The sequence below is a fragment of the Manacus vitellinus genome, unplaced genomic scaffold (genome assembly GCF_001715985.3).
Source record: "Manacus vitellinus isolate BGI_N305 unplaced genomic scaffold, ASM171598v3 scaffold_30_pilon, whole genome shotgun sequence".
In the NCBI taxonomy this organism is placed as follows: Eukaryota; Metazoa; Chordata; class Aves; order Passeriformes; family Pipridae; genus Manacus; species Manacus vitellinus.
This window is the reverse complement of record NW_021940291.1, coordinates 3328589-3351616: the sequence shown is the minus strand read 5'-3', so window position 1 is coordinate 3351616 and position 23028 is coordinate 3328589. Positions and strand designations below refer to the sequence as shown.

General features: G+C 39.5%; 1 protein-coding gene across 1 annotated transcript in view; it reads right to left on the bottom strand.

The window, feature by feature from the left end:
* Positions 1–21660, bottom strand: part of ABCC8 (ATP binding cassette subfamily C member 8) — a 79906-nt gene extending 58246 nt beyond the window's left edge. The window contains exons 1-7 of the mRNA XM_029961029.1: positions 21276–21660; positions 19773–19914; positions 16965–17086; positions 11459–11625; positions 9446–9688; positions 8409–8597; positions 1542–1706 (exon numbers count right to left, since the gene is read on the bottom strand). Coding sequence (XP_029816889.1) covers positions 1542–1706; positions 8409–8597; positions 9446–9688; positions 11459–11625; positions 16965–17086; positions 19773–19914; positions 21276–21660 — 1413 coding nt within the window. The remainder of the gene's footprint in view (positions 1–1541; positions 1707–8408; positions 8598–9445; positions 9689–11458; positions 11626–16964; positions 17087–19772; positions 19915–21275) is intronic.
* Positions 21661–23028: the final 1368 nt, after the last annotated feature.

The following is a 23028-nucleotide window of genomic DNA, read 5'->3' as shown; positions in this document are numbered from 1 at the left end:
CTGGTAACTGATCTAGGTCCCATCCAGCCCTGAGAACAATGTTCCTGGCTGAGAACATTGCTACATTTTGGCTAGAGAGCTCAGTCCCATTACAAAGTTTAATTCACCGACTACTAATGCCACAGGTACAATTCTGTACTGAATTAAACAGGTGCCTCAGTACAGAATCAGGCACCATGTAGGAAAGTAACCTAATACACAAAAATGAAAGTGTGCTTTTACCAGCTGGTTTGGTAAAAGGCTACACAGCAACTCTTTGCCATCATGAGACTGAGCTGACAGGAGGCACCTTCATTCAGTGAGTGCCTTCAGATCAAATGACTGTCCATCAAAAAGCATAAAGTCATAAAGGGCACATTGAAGAGGTGCAAGTTTACACAGGAGAGGAAGAGAGAGAAAAGATTTAAAGAAAAAAAGTGTCTAAAATTACTGGCACAGTGAGTGCTACTAACACTAATCTACTGCTTAGAGTGATGGATAAAAATTTTCCAATTTCAATAGCCCAACTGGGCCTCTGTGTATCATCCAGTGCAGAGAACAGAAAACTTTTCTTCAACAAAATTAATTTAGTGCTATTTTACAACAATTCCCCTTTTACACTTGCTGTGGTTTCAGTGAGTTGCAGCTCTTCCGCTTGATACAAGACATGCAATTTTTTTTCCTATCTTTTGGGTCAAATCTTATTCCTTCGGGATTTTTCTACTTCACTGTAATAAGGGAAAACCAATGGATGGAATCCAGAAGCCTGGCAGCCGACAAGTGCTTCCAAGTGTAAGATCAAAAGAGAATTAAACAATTAGGCTGCTATTGAAAGCATCCATCCATCACAGACTCCCCACAGGATTCACGTAGCTCAGTGGATAAATAGTATAACTTATAAGGCTGGCTTTCAGGCTGTCAGAGGGTAGGTTTCAGCCAGTGCATTTGGCAATCACATGTTGTAATCCTACACCAAATTCTCTCATTTCCAGGCACAGAGCTTTGTATGCTACATAAAACTTGAATTCTGTATGCTACAATGATTACGGACTCCACTTTAGCAATCTTACTCATGTTCCGTAATTACAGATCCTGCAATGGCTGGCAGGTTTTGTGGCATGACCCATGGAATAAGAACTACTCTATACATTGGGAATACAACCTATCCTTTTGTCCAAAGTTTATTAACTAGAGATTTTAAAGCTGTATTATTTACAGGGGATGCAACACTACAAAAAAAATGCCTTTGAGTTGGGTGAGGTGCAGCTCACATCCAAAACTCTTTCAAAATTTACATTCAGTTTTACTATCAGCAAATTACTGGTTAAAGGTAAGAAGAAATACAACATTAGATATTACAAATAAGTGTTTATATAAAATCATCAAATAAGATGCAGAAAAAACAGAATCCAGGTCTAAGCTAACAATTTTTAATGGCAATGGTTACATTCAGTACATTTCAAGAGAGAAGCGTTTCAGAATTTAACAACTATAATTATAGTTTTTATTTACAAATACATGTATAAGTGTATGGAAAGGTTAATCAGTAATATATTGGGTACCTGTATTGCGCCTCTCAAGTTGATTCCCGTTTCAATAGCAACGTAGTATGATGCCTGGAGGAATGTCCTTTGCAATAGAAGTGCAAAAAATAAGAGTACAGCCAAAACATATGCATTGGACAGGAACTCTTGAGATGAAATAAAGAAGACACCGAGAATTTTGGTCTATAAGAAAAAAAGAAAGTTAGAAATCAGGTGCAATGATAATTTCATTACCTGCTTTGCATAACTAATAAGCAGAGATAATCCCCATTTATTACTTTGAAAGTGCTCCCAACCTTGCCTGAAACCTCACAGTTTATCAATTCAAGGAAACATTTCCACAACGTGCCAACTCAGTAAGCTTCATTTAAATGCAGAATGACATTTACAAGATTACTGATATCCTTCCAAAACTCTAGGACACTGAGTAACTCCATATGGTCATTTGTTAAAAGATCTGGAGTGCCCATCATCACAGAGAAATAGTTAACATCCTTTCAGAGAAATTATTCTCACTATTTTAACGCCTCAGATTTCCGAACACTAAAAACGACCTTCAGACCTTGTCAAAGAAAACTATTGGAACTATGTACATTATTTTGGCCTGCAGCATCTTGTTCAGAACTTTTACTTATGGTCAATACCTTCTAGCAAGTTGTTCCTGAGGTGACCCAAGTGCATTTTGAAGCATGTCTACAGCTTAATGGGAAAACAGTGCATTTATTCCAGATTATATTTAACAAGCTGACACCCTTAGTGCCACAACTAGTTGAGAGGTTGGCCCACCTCTGGAAGCCTTCTGAAACTAAAATATCTGTGTTCCTCTTCCTCCTCTTGGCTTCTTCTAAACTTTGATTGCTGGCTTGTGCTTCCATTAATGGCAAAATTAGGAAGAGGTCTCTCTCTATTCCCTTTCAGAGGGCTTCTTGCCATTTACACTCCTGCTGTATTCCTTGCTCAGCATATTTCTTCTTGCCTACATAGTTTCTTTGCTGTTGAAGTTTTCACACCTGTTATAACACTTAATAAACTATATTTCACAAACTCTCACTGTCTGTACATTTTATTAGATGTGATCTGCACCTTGTAGTTAACTTCATAGAAACCCCATATGGCAAGTTCATACAGAGGCTAAATTTAGTTTTTAAAGCTGTTCTTTTGTAAGGTGAGGCTGAGCCAACCGGAAAAGGAACAAACTTCTCCCTACCCCTCCTTGCACCTGGCTTGCTTCAACCTGTACACTTCTGTTGTTCACTGTGCACTAGCTGGGGAGTTAACTGGACCTCTTCCTGAGCTAATTTAAATCACTAACATAAGAAAATCATCCCAGGAAAAAATAATGGGCCAAATCAGACCACAGAAGTGCCCACTCAGTGCCAGAGATAGAGCAAAGAAGAAAACAGGAGCAGAGGTGACAAGGAATGTGAAAGGAGGAAGAGCAAGTCCTTTCAGCTGTGGTGACCCAATAGGTCACTTCATCTTCCTGAGAAACTGAAGTCTTAGGGTATTTTTTTCATCTCTTTTTACTCTATCTTTTGGCATTCATGATTGCTCTTGCCAGTGCAGTAGTGGGAACACTATCTATACCCTTGATATCAGCAGGGTGATTTTTAGGTCTTAAAGCAGAGAAAGTAAACAAGTAAATAAGATAATGAGCAAAACTGTTTTAGAAAGGATCTTTTGTTTCACTCCATGAGAAGAGTGAATGCTTACATTAACACATCCAGGACAAGTTTCCTGAGACAGCGTCTCCGACCTCACATAGCAATACTCCTTTTCATGAGAGGAAACTACTCTGATCTGTCCACGCAATGATCTCACCATCTGTTGAGGTGCCTGGGAGCTCATTCATCAACACCAGTCATTCTCCATAAATACCTGATCTCTTCCAACTGTGGTTAACTCCTCCTCAGATGTTGGCCAAACTAAGCAGCTGTCAAAGTACTTTTGTCTACTATGCAAGACAAACAGACTTGGGTAGATTGCTAAGGTTTACTGCCTTTTCTCATTTATGTCACATTTGTTACAAGCACTGAGATTCAGAACAAGGCTGGACACAAAGAAAAGCAAGTAATTATGATTCCATTCCTGTAAATCTTTGTTCACTATTTCCACAAAGAAGCATCTTGATAGTCATATACTACTTTTATGCAAGTACGTTCAAGAACTTGAACATGGAAAATTTCCAAGTGCTACTTAACAGTGCCGAGTTTCACGCTCTGAAAACAGGGAATAGAAACTACTTCAGTAGTTTATTTCTTGCTTCCAAAGTTAAATGGTCAGATGATAATGTTTCCAATTCAGCTAGGTGCTTTGACTTCAGCCAGACTTGATGCACATAACCATTTCAGCAATCCGTAGGGCCACTGAACTCACTAATGAATCAGCCCTCAGAGAAAGTTATTCAAGCATACAGTCTCCCAAGTCAAATCAATAGAACGTAAGTAATCACTGGGTATACCCATTTCTTTAAATCTGTATCAACTGCAAAACTCTGAACAATTACAAGATATGTCAGCAATTATGTTCAGACAAAGAGACGCTTAACTGCAATTTTAGTTATTTGCACCTTAAAGAGATTTTGGAGTCCTAAATTATTACTTATCCCATAGTAATTCAAATAGGCTACAGCAGCATTATATACTACAAATGTCTACACTACAATAAAAATGAGTCTTTCTTCCGGATTATTTATAGTCTTACAAGTTCAGCTTTTCAATTCAACTTGCCTTTGACCCTTGCAAGATCTAGGGGTCCTTGTAAACTTATTCTTGCTGTGACTCTGATGAATAAGGAGGAAGACTCAAGGCTCTCAATTTAGCCCAGAAGCTTTAGAAAATATACCACATTTGGAAAATATATGGAAATACAGTGGAAAATTATAAGTACAACCAAGTCTTCTCCCATGCTAACCGCAAGGCCCCAATCCTTAACTGTACCATTCAAGAGCCACCTCTAGTTTCTTGTGCAGTATATATATATTCAAATACTAAACAGAAGGTGAAACAGTACATAACTGAAAAACTTGGAGGTTTTGCAGAAAAAAAAAAAAAACAAGAAAAAGAAAAATCACATTTGAGGAGTTAATTGCTATTATTTTAGCAGTTCTTCACTGGGAATTCTTTTTATTTCAATATATGATCCTCCAAGAAAAAGTGACACCTCTAACACATGAAAAACTTCAAAATGCTTCTTATGAAGGCAAATTCAGAATAACATACAAATCTGCAACACTGGGAGGTCCTGATTGTCAAAGATATATAACAGCAAAGAGAAAGGCCAGAGCAGTATCAGTCATGAACCACAAAGATTAGAGATTGTGCTGTATTCTATCAAAAGCAGCAAGGGAAGCAACATGATTTCAGTGCTGTCCTACATATACAGCTGGCAAGTACTGCTAATTACTGCAGCCAATACTACTTTTTGCTGCATGTGAAAGAACACCATTTTTTCCAAAACCAAGTTTGACAAAGCATACTTTTCTAGCAATGAGATTTTGGTGCAGCATTGTTTCCCATCAAAACTTTATATAATAGACAAGCAGCAAAAGTGAGATGAATATTCTCATTATTTCATCTAATACTCCCTTGAGAGAAAAGAAAGACAAACATACATAAACATCACACACACACACACTTGGTGAAAGCACCAAGATGTTTGCCAAGTCTCAGATGCATTATCAGGCCATTATGGTTTACAAAGTCACTGAGCACCTCTGTGTTTAAACTACAATAACTGTCTACCTACACTTGTCAGCCTGTAGGAAATACAGAGAAATCAATGAACATCTACCGAATCTTTTGCATTTAAGGCAAATAACCTTGTTTGAAAAGTTGATGAAACTAATTAGATGTTTTATTTTCAGAAATGTCTTCAGGGACATTCAGTGTTCCCAGTTCCTGACAACTTCAGGAGAATGTTGCTTTTTATAAGTGCCAGTAGGCTCTAACCAGTAAAAGGCTGAGCAAAAGGCCACTACTTAAATACCTAAAGAACCCAGTTACACAGTTTCAAATGTAATTTCTGGGCTTTTTGCTACACTGACTTTCAAAACTTTTTAAATAATAAGTTTGGTGTATCCTTTGAATGTGTTATATCAGCAGATACTCCTAATACTGGAACTGCTAATCCTAACATTGCAATGTGGAAGATGGTACCAGCAAAATATAATGGTTATCATTCTTTCAGTCTCTTCTTTGGTGTGAAATGATTAACACTCAGAGAAATTCATGTCATAAGAATGTTCTGGGGTGTGCATAAATATTGATACTGGAGTTATAAATAAACATGAAGAGCGTGACAGAATTTAAGACGCTGTCATGCTCTGACTAACTGTGGCAGTAACTAAAGCAGTTAATACTGCCTGTGACATCCATGTGATCTCAGAGTTCAGGCTCCAAGGGGGTTTATATCTGTCACACAGGGCCTGAGGAACAGAGCAAATTTCATATTTCTTTGCCTTCAGTTTCACAAAGAGAATTTCTGTTTGAAAGATACAACATCTCCTCAGTCTAAACTATTTAAGATGTAGGTGGGTAAAAGATGCGTAAAAGATGCCCTCCACTGTAATCACAGCTTACTTTGCTTGTCTGATTCTGTCCCACTGTGTGGCAACTCTTTCCAACACCTTCAAACTCAGCAGCACATCAGGCACAAAATGTTTCCTCCAACTTGTCTTTGCCTTCATAAGACAGCATGTCAGAAGGCTTGTTTTTCACACCTATGAGGCTCTTGGGCAAATAAAGCAAGGTTCTCTTTCTTTTGACTCATTACAAGTAAGGATACATTCCTAGCCCTACAGCTGGTGTATTTCTTTCCAAAGCAGACCAAAACACCCCAGCCTGTTTACAGATAGTTTGAATAGAAAGCCTTCATTAGGAAGATATTTCAGCTAATCCAGCAAAGGCAATTTTCAAACATTAATGTAATTAGCCTCTTAACAGAAAAAACAATGTGTATAAACAACTGTGTATAAACCAGGTCAAAACAGAAGGAAAAGCCTCTTGGAGACATTTTAGCTAAGCTAAAATTCACTTTGTGTCACTCCTGGACTATCACCATCAGTGAATATTGCTGTCAGGTGATCCCAAAATAGTGTAAATGACAATGATGACGTTACTGCTTGGCTAATGACTGAGGACGCCAAGGCTGGATGAGGCTCTGCTTGGAGCCTATCTAGACCAGACCTGAGTTTTTTTCACAGAGCAGCACTACCAGACACTTTCATAGGAAAATTAACTATGACAATCCGTAAATTGTGATTTGATACAATTTCAGCTGAAAGAGTATCCCAAACAAATTATCAAGAAGCAGAGCTCAGCAACCTCCACAGTACTTTGCTGCAACACAGCCCTATAGTCTCAATTTTTTCATTTCCTGCTTTAACTGCTTTCCACTGAATCCACTCGCTATATTAAAGTTCCAAATATTAGGATAAGGATTGCAAAATGGACAAACAATTAATTTTAGCCTGAGGCATTTGTTAAATTTTCTGCAGTGCAGCTGATGTATTTCAATATTTACAGTGCACCTAATCCGAAGTGTACTTGAGTGAATGGGTGTATTTCCATTAGTGTCAACAGACTTTGGAAATAAAATCTTACATCAAACATTAACTGAGCTGCAGAAATAAAATAATCTATCTCATAGAAATCCAGCCTGAGTGACCTCAACTTATAATGAAAAGATGTTTCCTGAGTTACACTTTTATTTTTTGTTAACCAAGAAATACATCTGCCTCTTCTTGGAGAACAATAATTTAAATAGCATCCTTAAAAATGTGTTTCAGTTGATCTTTCAAAACTTAACCTCCCCAAAGACACTAGTGGAAATTCTTTGTCACAGTTAAATTACTTTTCATTTTATTATGATTACAAAAGTCCTCTTTAATCATCTTAGATATCACCAATTTTTGGATATGAAAAGCCAAGCCTATTTAAAAACACACTTTCCTTTCTGAAAAGCACTCAGTCACATACCTGATTCAATCTCTACTCAAGATTGTACCTAAGAGATCCTAAGATTAACTCAGTTGGTTAGAGCATGGTGCTAATAACACCAAGGTTGTGGGTTTTATCCCTGTATGGGCCATTGACTTGAGCTGGGCTTGATGATCCTTGTGGGTCCCTTCCAACTCAGAACATTCTGTGCTTCTGGATAAAATACTCATGACATTAATGAGACTCTGAGTATGCTTCACTGTTATCTTGAATGAGGTTATTTTCCAGAATGCAAGGCTGACAAGATACACGGGTCACATATTTTGCCCCCCACAGAATCCCAGAATGGGTCAGGTTGGAAGGGACCACAGTGGATCATCTGGTCCCAACTTCCTGCTCAAGCAGGATCATTCCAGAGCACATTGCACAGGATTGTTACCAGACAGTTCTTATATATTTCCAGTGAGGGAGACTCCACAACCTCTCTGGGCAACCTGTTCCAGTGCTCAGTCACCTGCACAGTAAAGAAGTTCTTCCTCGTATTCAGGTGGAAATTCCTGTGCATCAGTTTCTGCCTGTTACCTCTTGTCCTATTGCTTGGCACCATCGAGCAGAGCCTGGCTCCATCCTCCTGACACCCTTCCTTCAGATACTCATATACATTGATGAGGTCCCCTCTCAGTTATCTCTTCTCAAAGCTGAACAGGCCCAACTGTCTCAGCCTGTCCTTGTAAGAGAGATGCTCCAGTCCCTTCATGACCTTTGTTGCCCTCTGATGGACCCGTTCCAACACAGTATAAAAGTGGATAACAGGCAGTACATTCATACCGTCATTTCTAGCATTCAAAAATACATTGCAGACTTGCTTTCTTTACTGGGGCCAAACAATACGCAGTCATAGCACTGCTTTTTTGACTCCTATATTTTTATGACATGTTGACAGTACCTGTGGGCGAATGGTGTTATTTCCTTTTCCAACATTGTGAACAATCCCAGAGATGCAGAGCGGCCCGGCAAATCCAAGCAAGTCAGCCAGAATACGGAATGTGCTACTGAGAAGTAAGGGTCTTCCAAATGCACAGCAGAGAGCAAACCAAATGGATCTGGATCCCTGTGGAGATGATGACCTTTTGTTCTGTTCAGAATAAAAGAAAAATTAATAAGAATTATGTTACACGGTAACCTCAGGTCTGGTAAATGATTGGTATTTTTATTGTTGCTTTAATTCATTGAAAATCATTTGCAATATTTGAGCTAGAAAAGCACAGGAACTACAACTATTGTTTAATTTCTTTTTATAGAGTTAGAACAAAGCATTAATTTGCACTCCCCCCCAATTCACAGAAAGAACCACAATTTCTTTCCTACCCCTTAATAGGGATCAAATAAGTGTGTTGTTTGTGGCCTGCTGAGGGAGAAAGAAAAAAAGAGGGAGGGAACTGATAGGTTTTGTATTCTGGTGAACACAGAGACTAGAAACCTACACTTGTTTTAGACAGGATGGAAAAGAGTTCTCTTAAAATCTCAATACACTCAGCTCCTACCAAGGAGTAAAAATTAATTTGAGCTGAGGTAGTTTCAGCCCCAAATTCTCCTATGAACAAACTGTAATTGAAATTACATGGAAAAAACCCAGTTCTGCAAGGCCTTATTAATACTGACTCTGTAATTGAATGTTTCCAGGGTCTTATTAGGAAGAAAAATGGTGTTCAGTGAACACAGTCCATAATTGTTTTCCACATCAAAATAAAGGCTGTATGCATTTTACACATATTTAACCAGTAATGTATTTGACATGCGTGTTTAGGTAGAGAAATTTCATTATTCACCAAGTATGTGTTCTCTTTGTATATGGAAAGCTATGCCAATGGATACTTGATTTGCATCATGGTTCCTGATAGAATATCATGCTCATTCCATAAAAAGTAATCAAAAATGCAAACACTGAGTAAGCAGAGAGACACAATTCCATGCTTTGCACACCTTCTGTGCTTCAAAGGCCTCATTAAGACGAATGTAATTGGTCAGAGCTCTCATAGCAATGGGAAGCTTGCCTATGGTTTTCAAGTCTATTGGCTTTTTATGGGCAGTCTTGATGAATGTATTCATCCACCAGTATGTTCCTTTGGATAACAGATTCACAAATGGCTGTAAGAATCGAACACCAAGGTCCTGGAGGTCCTCAGGAGGTTTAACTTCTTTAGGAGTTTTGAAGAAAACATACCTCTGAAATTCATAAAAATACCAACAGAATCACACTAAATGCATAGAAAATAAAACCGCACAAAGAACAGGTAAGGACATTGCAGATAATCAATGAATAAGTCTTGAGAGTGGATACAGCAATAACAAATTATTACATTGGCCTAAATAGTAAGGCAAGAAAGAGCAAAGGGCAGACAGCTGGTGGCTTCCTGTTGTCAACAGAAAACTTTTTCAGACTTCACTCACTTTTGGGAATGAAAAGCCAAGCCTCTTAAAAACATACCTTTGCTTTCTGAAGGGTACTCAATCACATATTTCACTCAATCTCTATTCATGATTAAAATCCTTTTAATCTTAGTAGGATTTCTGGATATGCTCCAACCATAGTTGGAGAAATAATTCACAGGTGCTAGTAAAAATGGTGATGGGGTTGGGAAAGGCCATCTAGAACCAAGAGAACAGCTGAAAGAAGGGGGAAGGTACAGTTGGGACTCAAAGTCAAACAAGTCAATTTTCCTTCTTCTAGAAGAAGACTGGAAGGTGGGAGAAAAAAAAAAAGTGAGGCCAATGTCTGCTGTTTCTGAAAGCATAGAGACCTCATCCCCTACTTTTAATTTCTTTCCTCTGCCCCCTCCTCAGCAGTGGCCAACTCTCCATCATCCCAATACCTTTCTTCAGCAGCTGCAGCAAGAAGCCACAGAACAACAGGCAGCAAAAAAAAAATCATACTGTTGACTAGTTTATTCATTCCTTTAATAATTAAAACTAAATGAATAAAACAAACAAACAAACAAAAAGGTGACAATAGGCAGTGATCATTTTTTATTCTTCTTTGTGACACACAATTCCACAGAGATTAAATCTCATTTAATTATACAGTTCTATTACGAAGAGGTTTATGGCCAAGTCTCTCTGATGTCACATTTGGATGTCACTGGTTTTCATTTATTATATAAATACTGAATATCCAGCATTGAGCTTTTTATTCCTCTTTGTTTTAAAAATGTTACTACAAATGCTGCTTTTAGACATATTTTTTGTCCCAAGTCACCAAATAGACATACACACAAACACAAAAGAACAAATATATGACAGGTACAACTCACACAGCTGCATGCATTACTGGAAAGAAAACACATGAGGAAACCAGCAAGAAAATTTACATGGAAATATTTCTTCCCCTTCTAAATTTAATTTGTGCACACAGTTATTTGAGTTCCAGGTCAAGGAAACTTTGGCATTTATCTATCCAGCAGTCTCCAAAATCATCTCTCAGTTTAAATTATGACTGCAGACACCACAGAGGGAAAAAGAAAAAAAATACAGCTGGAAGAAACCCCAGTTGCCCAAATAAATCACTTATTGTGATTGTCTCCTGGAAAATGAAAGATGTTATTTGTATGTCTAAGATATTCTCTGACAGAGTAGAAAATTCCTTTCTACCAGTCTTCACTTGCATCAGAAATATTTGTTTGTCATGACTGAAACAGAATTATTAAAAAATTTAAAACTTGAACAGAAGAAATTGACCTTCATTTCGCTACAACGGAGTCTGGCATTTTTTGAAATTACATATTTATCTGGCCTAATAAAATTGGATTACTAATAAAATTGGATTAACCTTTGATTTTCAAACTGATTTCTATTCCTAACTGGATTTTTCTTTCTCCTTTAGAAATACATTTTAACCTAAGTACTCAGAAAGGGGAATAAAAAAAGGAAGAAAAAACAATAACCCAAAACCCAAACCAATAAAAAACACAGGAGGAGACTTTTATGATAGTAACTTACCCTCACCCTGATGACATTGATTTCTACAGCTAGTAGCATTCCATACAGAACAACCAGGAGTCCTGTGAGGCAAAATCGAAGCTGAGAAAATCCAACCCCATTATCACAGAACTTTACAAATTTGATGGTTTTAGTTATAAAAGCTAAAGTCCAATAGAACAGTAATGCTGCAGAGAAAAAAAAAACCAAACACAAAACAACTTAATCAGCTCCACAGTTGCAAAAATATAAAATAGCATTATAAAATATTCATTCAGAAAGAATGCAATAAAATATATAAAAGCAGAGAGTAGCCTTTCTCATGTCAAAACAGAAGCCTAATTCAATTCCACAAACATTAAAATATTAAGATGATATTGGTTCTAAATGCTTTTTCTATTAGATTTAGTGATATTTGAAAAGTTTCACAAAGTGAAGTCTGCTGAAGAAAATTTCCATCTGCTGTAAACATGTGTCCACATGATGAGTTCAAGGAAGGGTATTGTTCCATGAGTGAAGGTGCCTGTGAATGATGCTCTTCAGATTTGGTTAATGCTACAAGACTGCTATGAATTTGTCTTGAGGAAAAATTCTCTGCAATTCTCTGTGATGTATGGAGGAACAGATAATAAAATACTCTGTCCAAGCAGCTGCTGCACTATTACACGTATTCCATATATGTAATTTACAATGTAGACAAAACAAACAGTCACATCAAGGAAGGATATTCTGGCATTCATAGAATACAACTTTTATTTTTTAGTTATATTGAACTTCCTGTCTAGAACTGCTCATGCTACCACCAGTTACAGATAAATAATCTCTGCAATAAGCTCTGACGGTTTGGAAACACTCTCCAAACTATTCATCAAACCATAAGCCAGCTCCTTTTCCCCGTTCTAAAGGAAATGCCTTCTGGGGTTATGTTCTTTTACTTTCACTGCTGCTGTATCTGCCATGGTGCAACAGATGCAATGTTATCTAGCTGCCAAGAAAAGCTTGGATGTGCTTTCCAAGTTTTGCCAAAACACCGGAGAAAGGCTTTGACCAAAGCATTAGCAACTGTAAGTCTAGTTTAAACAAGGATATTCTCAGGAACTTGTACAAACTTCAAAGAATTCGTGGTGTTCCAGCTACCCTGAGGCACTCCAGGAAGTCCTCTGGGGAGGTACTGTGGGGCTACCGTTTCCAAGCAAAGCTAAATTCAACATGGAGAATCCATATGGGCTTTGGGACTGCCAATCCTGCTTCTACAGATATCAAGTTAAAACCTCTCCCTTAATTGAGGACAGTGAATGGAATAGTACAGTAATACTGGGCATTAGGACATTTGCCAAGAGTCTATCTTCCTCTAAAATTAACAGGCCAGTTTATAAGAAGAAAGTAGGTATTCGGGTACTGTACTTTAGTGGTTGATGCAGTTGCAGAGAGGATTTAAGAGATATACTTTAAAAATTTATCTTATAAAACTTTAGCTTTCTTATGTGAGGCTTCCTACTATCTTCCCAACTTATACTGCATCAAATTTAATCTTATCCTGTTTCAGGTTGCTTCCTTCCTTTGAGGCACTATTCCTTCCTATTTGCAATGTCTGACTATAAAATCTTACTTCATCCAAGAATACATTCCATACTGTTCTACTCTTAACCACCTTTATCTGTTAATCTTTGTTTTGTCTCGTTCTTCTTACAACAGGCTGAGAACACATCCTTCTTGGAGTAAAAGGGACTTATACAAACATTGCAAACTTAAAATATGCACCAGCACAGGACTTCTGAAAAAACAACCAACCCAACTGGCACCTATGTAGAGCTCTTGGTATTCTAAATATGAACTAGCAGAGCCATTCTCCATTTTAGGATTTAAATAAGGGTTTATATGACATTTTTATAACATTAACCTATGTTTTATCTAAGAAGTATTAGAAAGGGCCAAACACAATATTCTCAGGTGATAAGTGGCCACTCACTGTCATACTTCCTACAAGCATTTGAATTTACTTAGCTTGTCACTTTTCAACACAAGCGTATATAATCTAATCTGGTGAATGTTCACAAGCCCCTCAAGATCAAGATCCCTGGAAAATATAGTTATGGCTCTTTCTTTTAAGCCATAACTACATAGGTGATGTTTCTGTCTTCTGGCTGGTGAATGCATATTGGCTGAGAGTTTCTAGAAATTATCTCGAAGAACTTCCACTGATCAGAACTGCCTAGTGATGAGACTACAGAGGCATGCATGCATTTACTGGATTGCTTTAGATCTATTCTAGATGCCTAAATGACTTCACTTTTTTTTTGGGCCACGTAAGATACCTCACCCCGCAACACTTGGGCCAGACCTCTGAAAATTAAGTAAACCCTTCTACACTTTTATTGAATTAACCCCAATCTAAAAATGCACACACATAACTGGATGGGATTTATTAATTAACCTGTGTCTGCTTGGAAAGAAACTTTGCATGCTAAGCAATAAGCATTATTTTTATATGATATTCCTTTAAAAGAATAAACTAATTGCAAGGGAAATAACTACAATGTAAAGGTACAAGAATTTTAAATTAGAAAAATAGATTACTGTCTAGCAGTGGTAAGGCAGTTGTGTAATTAAGACTGGTTAAAAGAAGGACAATTTTCTTAAACTCGTGTGTTCCCACACTACAATCCACTTCAGATTAAAAACTCAAAGTCCTAGTGTTATTTCATCATTTTCTCCTACTGTTAATTTCTGAGGTTTATTTATTTTACAAAACAAAGAAACTGACTTAAACAGTGGAATCAGATGCTACCATTTCATTACATATTTTGAATGTTGAGAAAGCTATCAGATTTTCCAATTCAGTATGAAAACTATTCCAAAATGTGTCCTGCTAAACTGTACAAATGTTATTAATCCATGTGGTGCAAAGGGCATCAAAATTAGCATTATTATGAGAGTCCCCTGGTAAACAGTGTTACTTGAGAACAATTACATTTGTTGAAATATAATTACAGGTCAAATACATACAGAGAAAAACATATTTGGATCAGATCAAAGTGTTCCAAGAGTCAGGAAACTCAACTGTGACCCCGGAATCAATCGTTATCTTCAGAGAATAAATATTCCAAACCTTGTCAACTTTTTTTGATAAGAAATAATAAGAATGACTGCTTCAAAATAGCCAAATGTCTGGGCTAAGCTGAAAGGCAGGATCAGTAAAGGAACTTTGAGTCCTTGTCTTGCAAACCCCAAGGGAACCTGCTAATTCCCAGGTCTGTCACGGTATCTATCTGCCTCTTGCTTGCTTATGAAGAGCTACAAATGGACTCGGTTTCTTTAAAGCACAGAATGAATTTTTTTTAAAAAAGAAACTTAAAGTTTCACAGGATTGGAAGATCTCACCCTATTCAGAGTTAATGAACGGACCTTCAAGGGTCTACTGAACTGCATCAATGAGAATTTCTCTGCTGGGTTTAGTAAATTTTGGGTAAGACTCTGTCAGCTTTTGCTTTATGTAGCTACCAACTCCTTGCAACTGTGAACATCCTGCAGCTGAGGCAGATGATGCCCTGTAGTTTGGTGGAAATTCACTGATGCTCAGAAGCAGCAAGATGCCACATCAGGTCATTTACTTTATTTGTCTGTGGGTTCAGCATTAGATCTCTTCTACAACACTTCAGTGATGAGGAACCCTCTTTCTCATACACTCAACAAAAAGTTTATCACCAACTTTAGCTTTGCCTCATATTCCCATCTACCCCATAAAATGAGGCTCTAAAGGGAAGCTGCTTCATGGCCACACTGCACTCTAGTGGGTTGATAGCAGGGTATAGCTATAATTTAACTATCTCACACTGGGCTAATTTGTGATAACTGCCTCATCCCACATGTCAATACAGAGTACTTGCTATTAACATTTAAAGATGACAGTCCTCTTAGTTGTGCAGTTATGAAAAAAGGATAGAGGCTTCCAGAAAAATCTGTCCTAGGTTCTCTCAGAAACATAGGACAAATAAGGGAAGACAAAAGAAAAAATAAAATAAGTCAAAGATCATCAGCTTTTGAAGACTTCAGGTTAAAATTCAAATCAGATCAACTAAGTGGGAAAGAGGATGATAGCTGGATTTTCTTTTTTGCCTTTGAGCTATTAAGATCAGATTTTCTGAAAGAGTCTATTCCTTGGAAATTCTTGCAAAATTAAAATTAATCCATAATATTTAAATGTTGGTATTCATTGGTATAACTGCTTACTATTCAAGTATTGTCCAGAGCTTATCCAGCACTGGCACTCTAAATACTGAAAAAAATTATCATAAAAAAGAAATCTCTACAGAGCAGGACTTGAGCAAAACCAGGTAATCACCTATCAGCTGTAACTTTGTGCTACCCTTCTTCAAGACTTAACAGTGGGAATGCAGTAATGACACTAAATTATTTAACCCACAACGAACTGTAACAGGCTGGCAATGCTTCCCTGAGACATAACATCCAGTCCTACGAGAAGGCACTAAATAGACTGTTGACTTATTAAAAAATTAACTAAACTACCTCAGCCGGTTATAAAATATAAAAAAGATCCTACTTAGAAGAAGGGTACAAGAAGAAAAGCAGTCCCAAATAAGAAGACATAAGTTGCTAAGCCTGGATAGAAATCTCAGTCTTTGGAGAGGAATTTTTTTACAAGTTTCATAGGCTCCTTCTGCAGAGGAGGATTCTCACCACAACATGCAGTACAAAATAATCTTCAATATTTCAAAGCTTTCTCAAATCCAGTCATTACTGACTTTTTCCCACAAAAACTAAAACACAACTTTGATAAAAAGAGCTACAATGGCACACGACAAATTTTAGCAGGATCTATTAACACAGAAAACTAACTCAAACAAAATTTGATGAGCCAGGACCACCAAAGAAATAACAGGTAACAGGAAGACTAAACAAGTAGACATCCACAGCCTGCAGTCTACTTAACAGAAGACAGCATACACGACTGTCAGCAGCAATGGATTTTCTCTAGCTACAGTTTATTTACAACCTTGAAAAAAATATTTAGTATACTATGTAGTTCTCATTTTCCATTTGAAAGGTCTTAATGCAGTTTTCAAAGGGAGTTTTAGGAACGCTAAGCAAGAACAAGCAGGCAAAGTAATATATCCAGTGTGTCATACTGAAAGTCAGGGATGTCATTCCTTAACTCCTTGCATATTTCAACAGACCACACACACAAAGACTGCTTCACTCTTATATCATGCTTGAACACAACATGCTGGCAAGCAGGGAACCTGGACAGCTTTTAAAGCTAAGACTTTGTCATGCTACTTTTCCCACAAATCCAGTTTTTCCTAGAGAAGCCCTTGGATCCCCAAGAACACTATAAAGAATACTATTAGAAGTTAAAAGCATTGAAAATAATGAACAGTTTCAACATACATATTGCTGTAGCTTTATTCATACAAGCCATTCCTGAAACTGCAATGACCTGTCCCAGGAAGAGCAGACACACAGCACCACAATCACACTTCCAAGTCTGGTAAGTTGTGAGACATACCTATTAACAGCTTCGGGAAATTGGATGTTTCAATATTATGGTAATAGACAACCGATGTGATGGCTGCCAAAAATGCCATCCCAGCTGGCATGTACAGGTGTAAATGGCGTGATTCCGAGACCCTTCAAAAGAAAAAAGTGAGCATCTGTTAAAGTCAAACCCCTCTTAGCTATTTAAATGTTTCCCTTTTAATTTATGAATTGTATCCTCTAACCAGCTCTGGGTTTTTCTAGATTTTTTTTCCCCCCCCTCAAGATTTTTCTAGAACAAGTTATGGATGCAAAACTCTCCAAGTTTAAATTGAATTTATGCTCCTAAATCACATAGTTGGACTCCAAATTCCTCCCTTGTGATGAAGATGAAAGGTGTGTACTCCTATTTCCTGCTGAAATCAATTGAAACACTGTTTAAATTAGGATAAGCAGCTCAGTTCCAAAACGAGAAAAGTTAATTTAAGCTAAACTAGTTTGGGAGCTGTCCATCAAAGTATGCAAATAAGAACAACTGACAGCACAGTTCAAGATTTTCTACAGAAACGTTTTGTGGAAACGTTTAATTTTTTTCAGTTTGGGAGAAGGAACAGCACCACAGCACAGGAATCACAGAGAGGCCTGTATTTGATGACTGCCAGCAAACAAAAACTACAACAGAATAATACACCCTTACATTTTGTCCTATAAACCAAAACTCTCCTGATACTTTGCTTCAGGCAGCAGCAAAGGGGGTCCTGCCAACCACAGCCCTTTGGGAATATAGGAGTTGCTGGGCAATGCTATGCAGAGTTGGATAGAAATATGTTTTCTTCCACCTCCTTCTTCTTGTCATCTTCTCTTCCTCCCATTTTCTTTCCTTTACAACAGGAATTAAGCACCCTGTGCTGGCAAAAGGTACAATTTCCTGTCTCCCAACCAGCTTCAGGAGAAAAGACCCCAAGAGAAAGACTTCAGGACACAAACACTCAGAGAAATTCACACCTTGTCCTCTGAACTTCACAGAAAATATGCTAATAATGTCTTGATTTCTTCTTGCTGCAGCAAAAGGTACTTTTGTGTAGTTTGGAGAGACAAAAAGGGTTGTGCTGTCAGGGAAATGGGAGATGATCACAGGACATAAGAGCAGAACACCCCAAATGTCTAACAGATCCATAGGAACTCAAGAGGACCCTTTCCTGCATCTCTACTGTAGGAAAGAAAGGAGAGTCCTCCCTTACGTGGAGATTGTGGTGAACTCTACAGAGCTGGCCAGAGCCATGCTGACAGCCTGTGTCATGAACACTGAATTCCTCCTGCTGACAATGAGTTTGTATGCGTATACAGCAAAATCAGAAAGGATTCTCCAGAGTCTGAATTCCTTAATGCCGGGTTTTGTACATAAGGGCTGAATTCTCAGCAAGAAAAAAAAGCAACAGGAACAGATTTCTTCAAACAGCCTAAGCCTCAGTGGGTAACACTGCAGTGGGAGGCTTTTTAAATCTGTTTATTTCACAGTTGCAGGAATTCCCCTATATAACCCTATTTCCAATAGGCTGCTTCTATTGCTGAGGTGCCAAAGCTTTCAGCACTCAGTTGCTGTCAAGAGGACTTACCAACATGATCCATTTTGGTCTTAGAAAGCTGATGAGTCTCAAAACTTGCTTTTATGCACCGGAGCACTCACGAGCCTGCTGAGTGCTCAGGGAGGCACAACTGTGGGTTGGCACTCCCCCAGTAGAGCTCGGAGCTTTGATTCTCATCAGGTGACACCTATTACTTAACAGCAGTGTTCTGAGTCAAGTTCACTAGCAAATAAACATAATGAGAGGGATTGCTAAAGAGCCAAATAAAAGAGAAAACACAAAGCAGGAGATTTTGCTCTTGAGCATCCCACACCCTGATCACTCTGAATAAGTATAAGAAAAATTCCTTTTTAAAAAAACTGGCACTCAGAAACATCCTATTTATATATGTTTAAGAGAACTTATAATAATAATGATGATATCAGCTTCTACAGCAGAAGACTGCAGTGCCTTTCACACTGCTTGATGCTTACTTGTTATATAGATGGCTAATCAGAGAGGTTTTGTTCTATTTAACGAGGAGCTTTGACTTCATCATCCTTTCGGTTGCAAATCCATAATTGTTATGAAAATCATACCTCTCTTCAGAAGAAGATGATCATATTCATTGTTATACACCATTAGGTTTTTTGGTAACAAATCAGTCTCCTGTATCACTTGTTTCACTTGTAATAATTTTCCCCCACAGATTTCTGTTTAAAGACATCCTAAGTTGAATAACAGATGATGGATCATGCTCACAGAATATGAGATGCTCTGCTCCAGGTAACAGACCAGCTGTACTGCAAAAACAGAAGAAACTCTGTAGGGCCTGAGATAAGGCCCAATACATTCACTACTTTCATTAACATGAACAGAACGTGGTTTGGGGAGGAATGGTATGACCTCCTGTGCACATGGGAGTTCCTCCTGAGTAAGGACTGTGGGACTGGGTCCTTGGACATAAAACATATTACGAAAATGTCACCATCTGTTTGAATCATTAGGATTTATCTATGATTAGTCTTTGGAAAGACAGTGTCATTAAGCTGAACTAAAAATTATTAAGGTCAGTTTTGCCTCTCTACATCACTTGGCAAGGTCTGTGGAATTTCTGATATATAAGGTCGATAGGTTAATCACTAAGAAAACAGATTACATGTTTATAACCACACGGAATATGGTCTAGATGAGAATTTAGACAGGGAGAAAATATCTACCCTGAAACCTTTAAACTGCTCAGTGCTACCAGGAGAAGGCAGACATACACTTACCCATCAGACACTATGCCCTCAGCAATTTCACACACCAGCACAAACAAGAGGATAAAAGTCAATATCCAGCGTAAATTGTGGCCAGGAAAATGAAGCCATGTGCTATGATGTATATGTACTTTGGAACTCTGGCTTCCCCATCCTAAATGAGAAAAGAGAATCATAAAGAGCTTTCTTAACAACAAGGGTGACACACAAAGCTCCTGCATAAAAGAAAACCAAACCTAAACATAGATGTAACAATCTAGTGTACCAACATGGACAGAGCTGTGTTGTTAAAAACACATGCATTTGAATATTTTCAGAACTGTGTTTACTCCACTTCATATGGAATAATATCAACAATGCAGACAGGACACAGCCTTAAATTCCTATACTTTTGGCAACTTACTAATAAGTAATTACATTGCACTAAACATTTTCCAAATACATTCACAGTTTAGAGAAACAGCAAATTAACATCTCGACAAATATGCACAAACAATACAATAAACACACTACTTGTTTTTTTCTTAAATTCTTTTAAAAAGTTAAAAAAAAAAAAAAGGCACGAGTTAAGGTGTAAAGCAACTCATTCTCTTGACCTAGTTAAAAATTAACAATACTGAGAAACTCCAGACCAACACAGAGGACCCTCAGCAGCTCTTCTGCTGACCCCGTTTTAACAGTCGTGCTGGTTGTTATTTCCGCACCGGACTTTTTGTGATCCACAGCAGCGAGTGTTAAACCACGCAGCCCGCGCTGGGGCCCTTCAGGCCGGCCCAGGCTGAGGAGAACTGGACCGGGAGCAGTGAGAGCCGCGTGTGCTGAACCACCGAGCCACCTACCGGCACCCCCGGGCTTGTGACACCAAATCTCACCCACCGCAGGTACCGCAGGAGTCGCAGCCGCCGGGCAGCCCTCTTGGCCAGGACCCGTAATGAGGAGGGCTGCCCGGCGGCTGTAACTCTGCAGTTATTACCGGGAGCATTGTTTGATAACGTAGGACTTACTCGCCAGGTTTCCCGGGGGTTAATAGCACATTTATTTCTGCTTCCCGCGCTGCTCGTCAAAACCGGCAGGCAAATCCTGCGGTCTCCTCCAGCATCACCCATCTCTCCGCTGCCTGCGCAAGGGGTTTTCACCGGCGGGAGCCCCGCGGGCTGTCCCGCGCGGAGGCCCCGGAGCGAGAATGGCATCGCGGCGGGGCGGAGAGCGAGGGTTGCGGGGCAGAGGGGGAGAGGCGGGGAGAGCGGCCGCGGAGCTCCGCAGCTGCAGCGTTTCCTATAACATCTCCGCAGCTTCAGCATCTCGAGGCACGGAGGGCCGGGCTAGGCGGGGGACACCGGCAGGGGAGCAGGCAGGCGGGGGAAACCGGCAGCGGGGGAGGGAAACCGCGGCGAGCAAAGCGGCGGGGGAACACGGCAAGGCACACGGGGCGGGGGGAGGAAGGGCCAGAAGGAAAGGGGGCGGCAGAAGGAAAGGCACAGGCGGACAGGGCAAGGGAGACCCGCAGGCACCCACCGATGAAGAGGATGGGGAAGGTGATGAAGAGCAGGAAGACGTGCGGCACCACGTTGAGCGCGTCCACGAAGCAGCCGTTGTTGAGCACGCCGTGGTCCACGTTGTAGGCGGTGGAGTTGCCCTCGCGCGCTCGTCGCAGCGCCAGGGGGCCTGGAACCCTGCGCGGCAGCCGGGCGCGCACCGGGCAGGCGGGGGGGCGCGGGTGCGCGGCGAGGCTCTGCCCAGCTGCCGGGAGGGCACGGCCCGGCCGGCCCGGGCACCGCGATCCGCTCCGCCCGCCGGAGTCGCCCCGCCCCGGCACCGCCCCCGCCCGCCCCGAGGGGTCGGGAAAAGCCCCGAGCGGGGGAAGGTGAGGGAACGCCCGGCAGCGGGGGAGCCGGGACATCCCTTCCCCGGCACGGAGCGAACGCCCCGTGACAGCCCTCGGTACCCCAGAGCACCAAACCCGGTGTTCCGGGGCTCTCGGAATTGAGTGTTTCATGCATTGTTAATATGACAGAATATAAAAAAATACCCCACTAAATTAGTGATGACAGAGGAACTATAGGCTACAGGAAGTGTATTCTTTCAGCCTTGTCAGCTTCGTGCTTTTTTCTCCGCTATGATGAAGATATTATTAGATTAAGTCGTGTATTCAGCCATACTCTCTCCTCAAAGGAGGATTCTACATCATATCCTAAACAGCTGTTATGTTCGTTCCTTACCTTTTTTTACCCCTAATGCGTCCAAGCCTTTTTCTTTTCTCCACCAACACTTCCACAATCTATGGAAATCTGACCTTTAATTTGAGTGGGTTCCATCTCACTCCCTAAGCATTTTTATGTACATCAAAGTAATCTATAAATCAAACTTTTCAAACCTTTTTTACTTGAGTGGAAGTTAGGCTCAGCTGAGCTAAAGCTGAACAAGAGCTCTACCCAAATATCTCTCTGCTAGGGGATAATACTGGAAAGTAAAACTTGACGTGCATCAGAAGTCTGCACTTCCCAGCACAACCTGTGTCAAAGCCTGAGATTCAAATATCTCTGGTGTGTAGCCATGAAATACTCAACAATAAGATTCATAACCAAATCCTTTCCCTTGGAGCTCCTTTCATTCCTAGTCACATTTTTCCATTGCTTTGCTGAGTACTTCATACAACTTGCCACATCTTACAAACAGAAATGCAAACAAATAATGCCCATATATCAAGGCTTCACTCTTCAAAATATGAAAGCTACAAGTTGGCTGAATGCCTCTAAGGGAAATGACCCCATGAATAAAAAATTTCTTTGTTCTTCCTTCAGCATAACAGAGCACATTCAATTTCTAGGACAGACAGCTCCACTAATAGACCTGAAAATTAAGTTTGTCATGCTATTGATCTTGCTGTTGGATAGGAGCAAAGAAAAAGCAATGCTCTGCATGCATCATATTATTTCCTATATATGCTCTTTTGGAACTACAGCAGTGCAGTTAAGAATAAAAATCAAAAGACAAACCCCAAGCCAAATCCTGTGTATATGTATTCTCAATGTGAAAGTTACACCCACGCTGAAAAGACTACAATTATTTTAAGTTTTGGACAGAATCCAGCATTCATCTGAACTTCTGGTCAAGCTCATCTCTGTTATCCTAATACTTATTTAATAAACAGTACGAGCAGTTTGCATGAAGATAATTTAAAAATAATTTATATTTTACTATTTCCTGAGGCCCCAAGTGACACTAGGGCTCTGTGCTACAGAAGAACAAAGAGCAACAAAGAACTCTT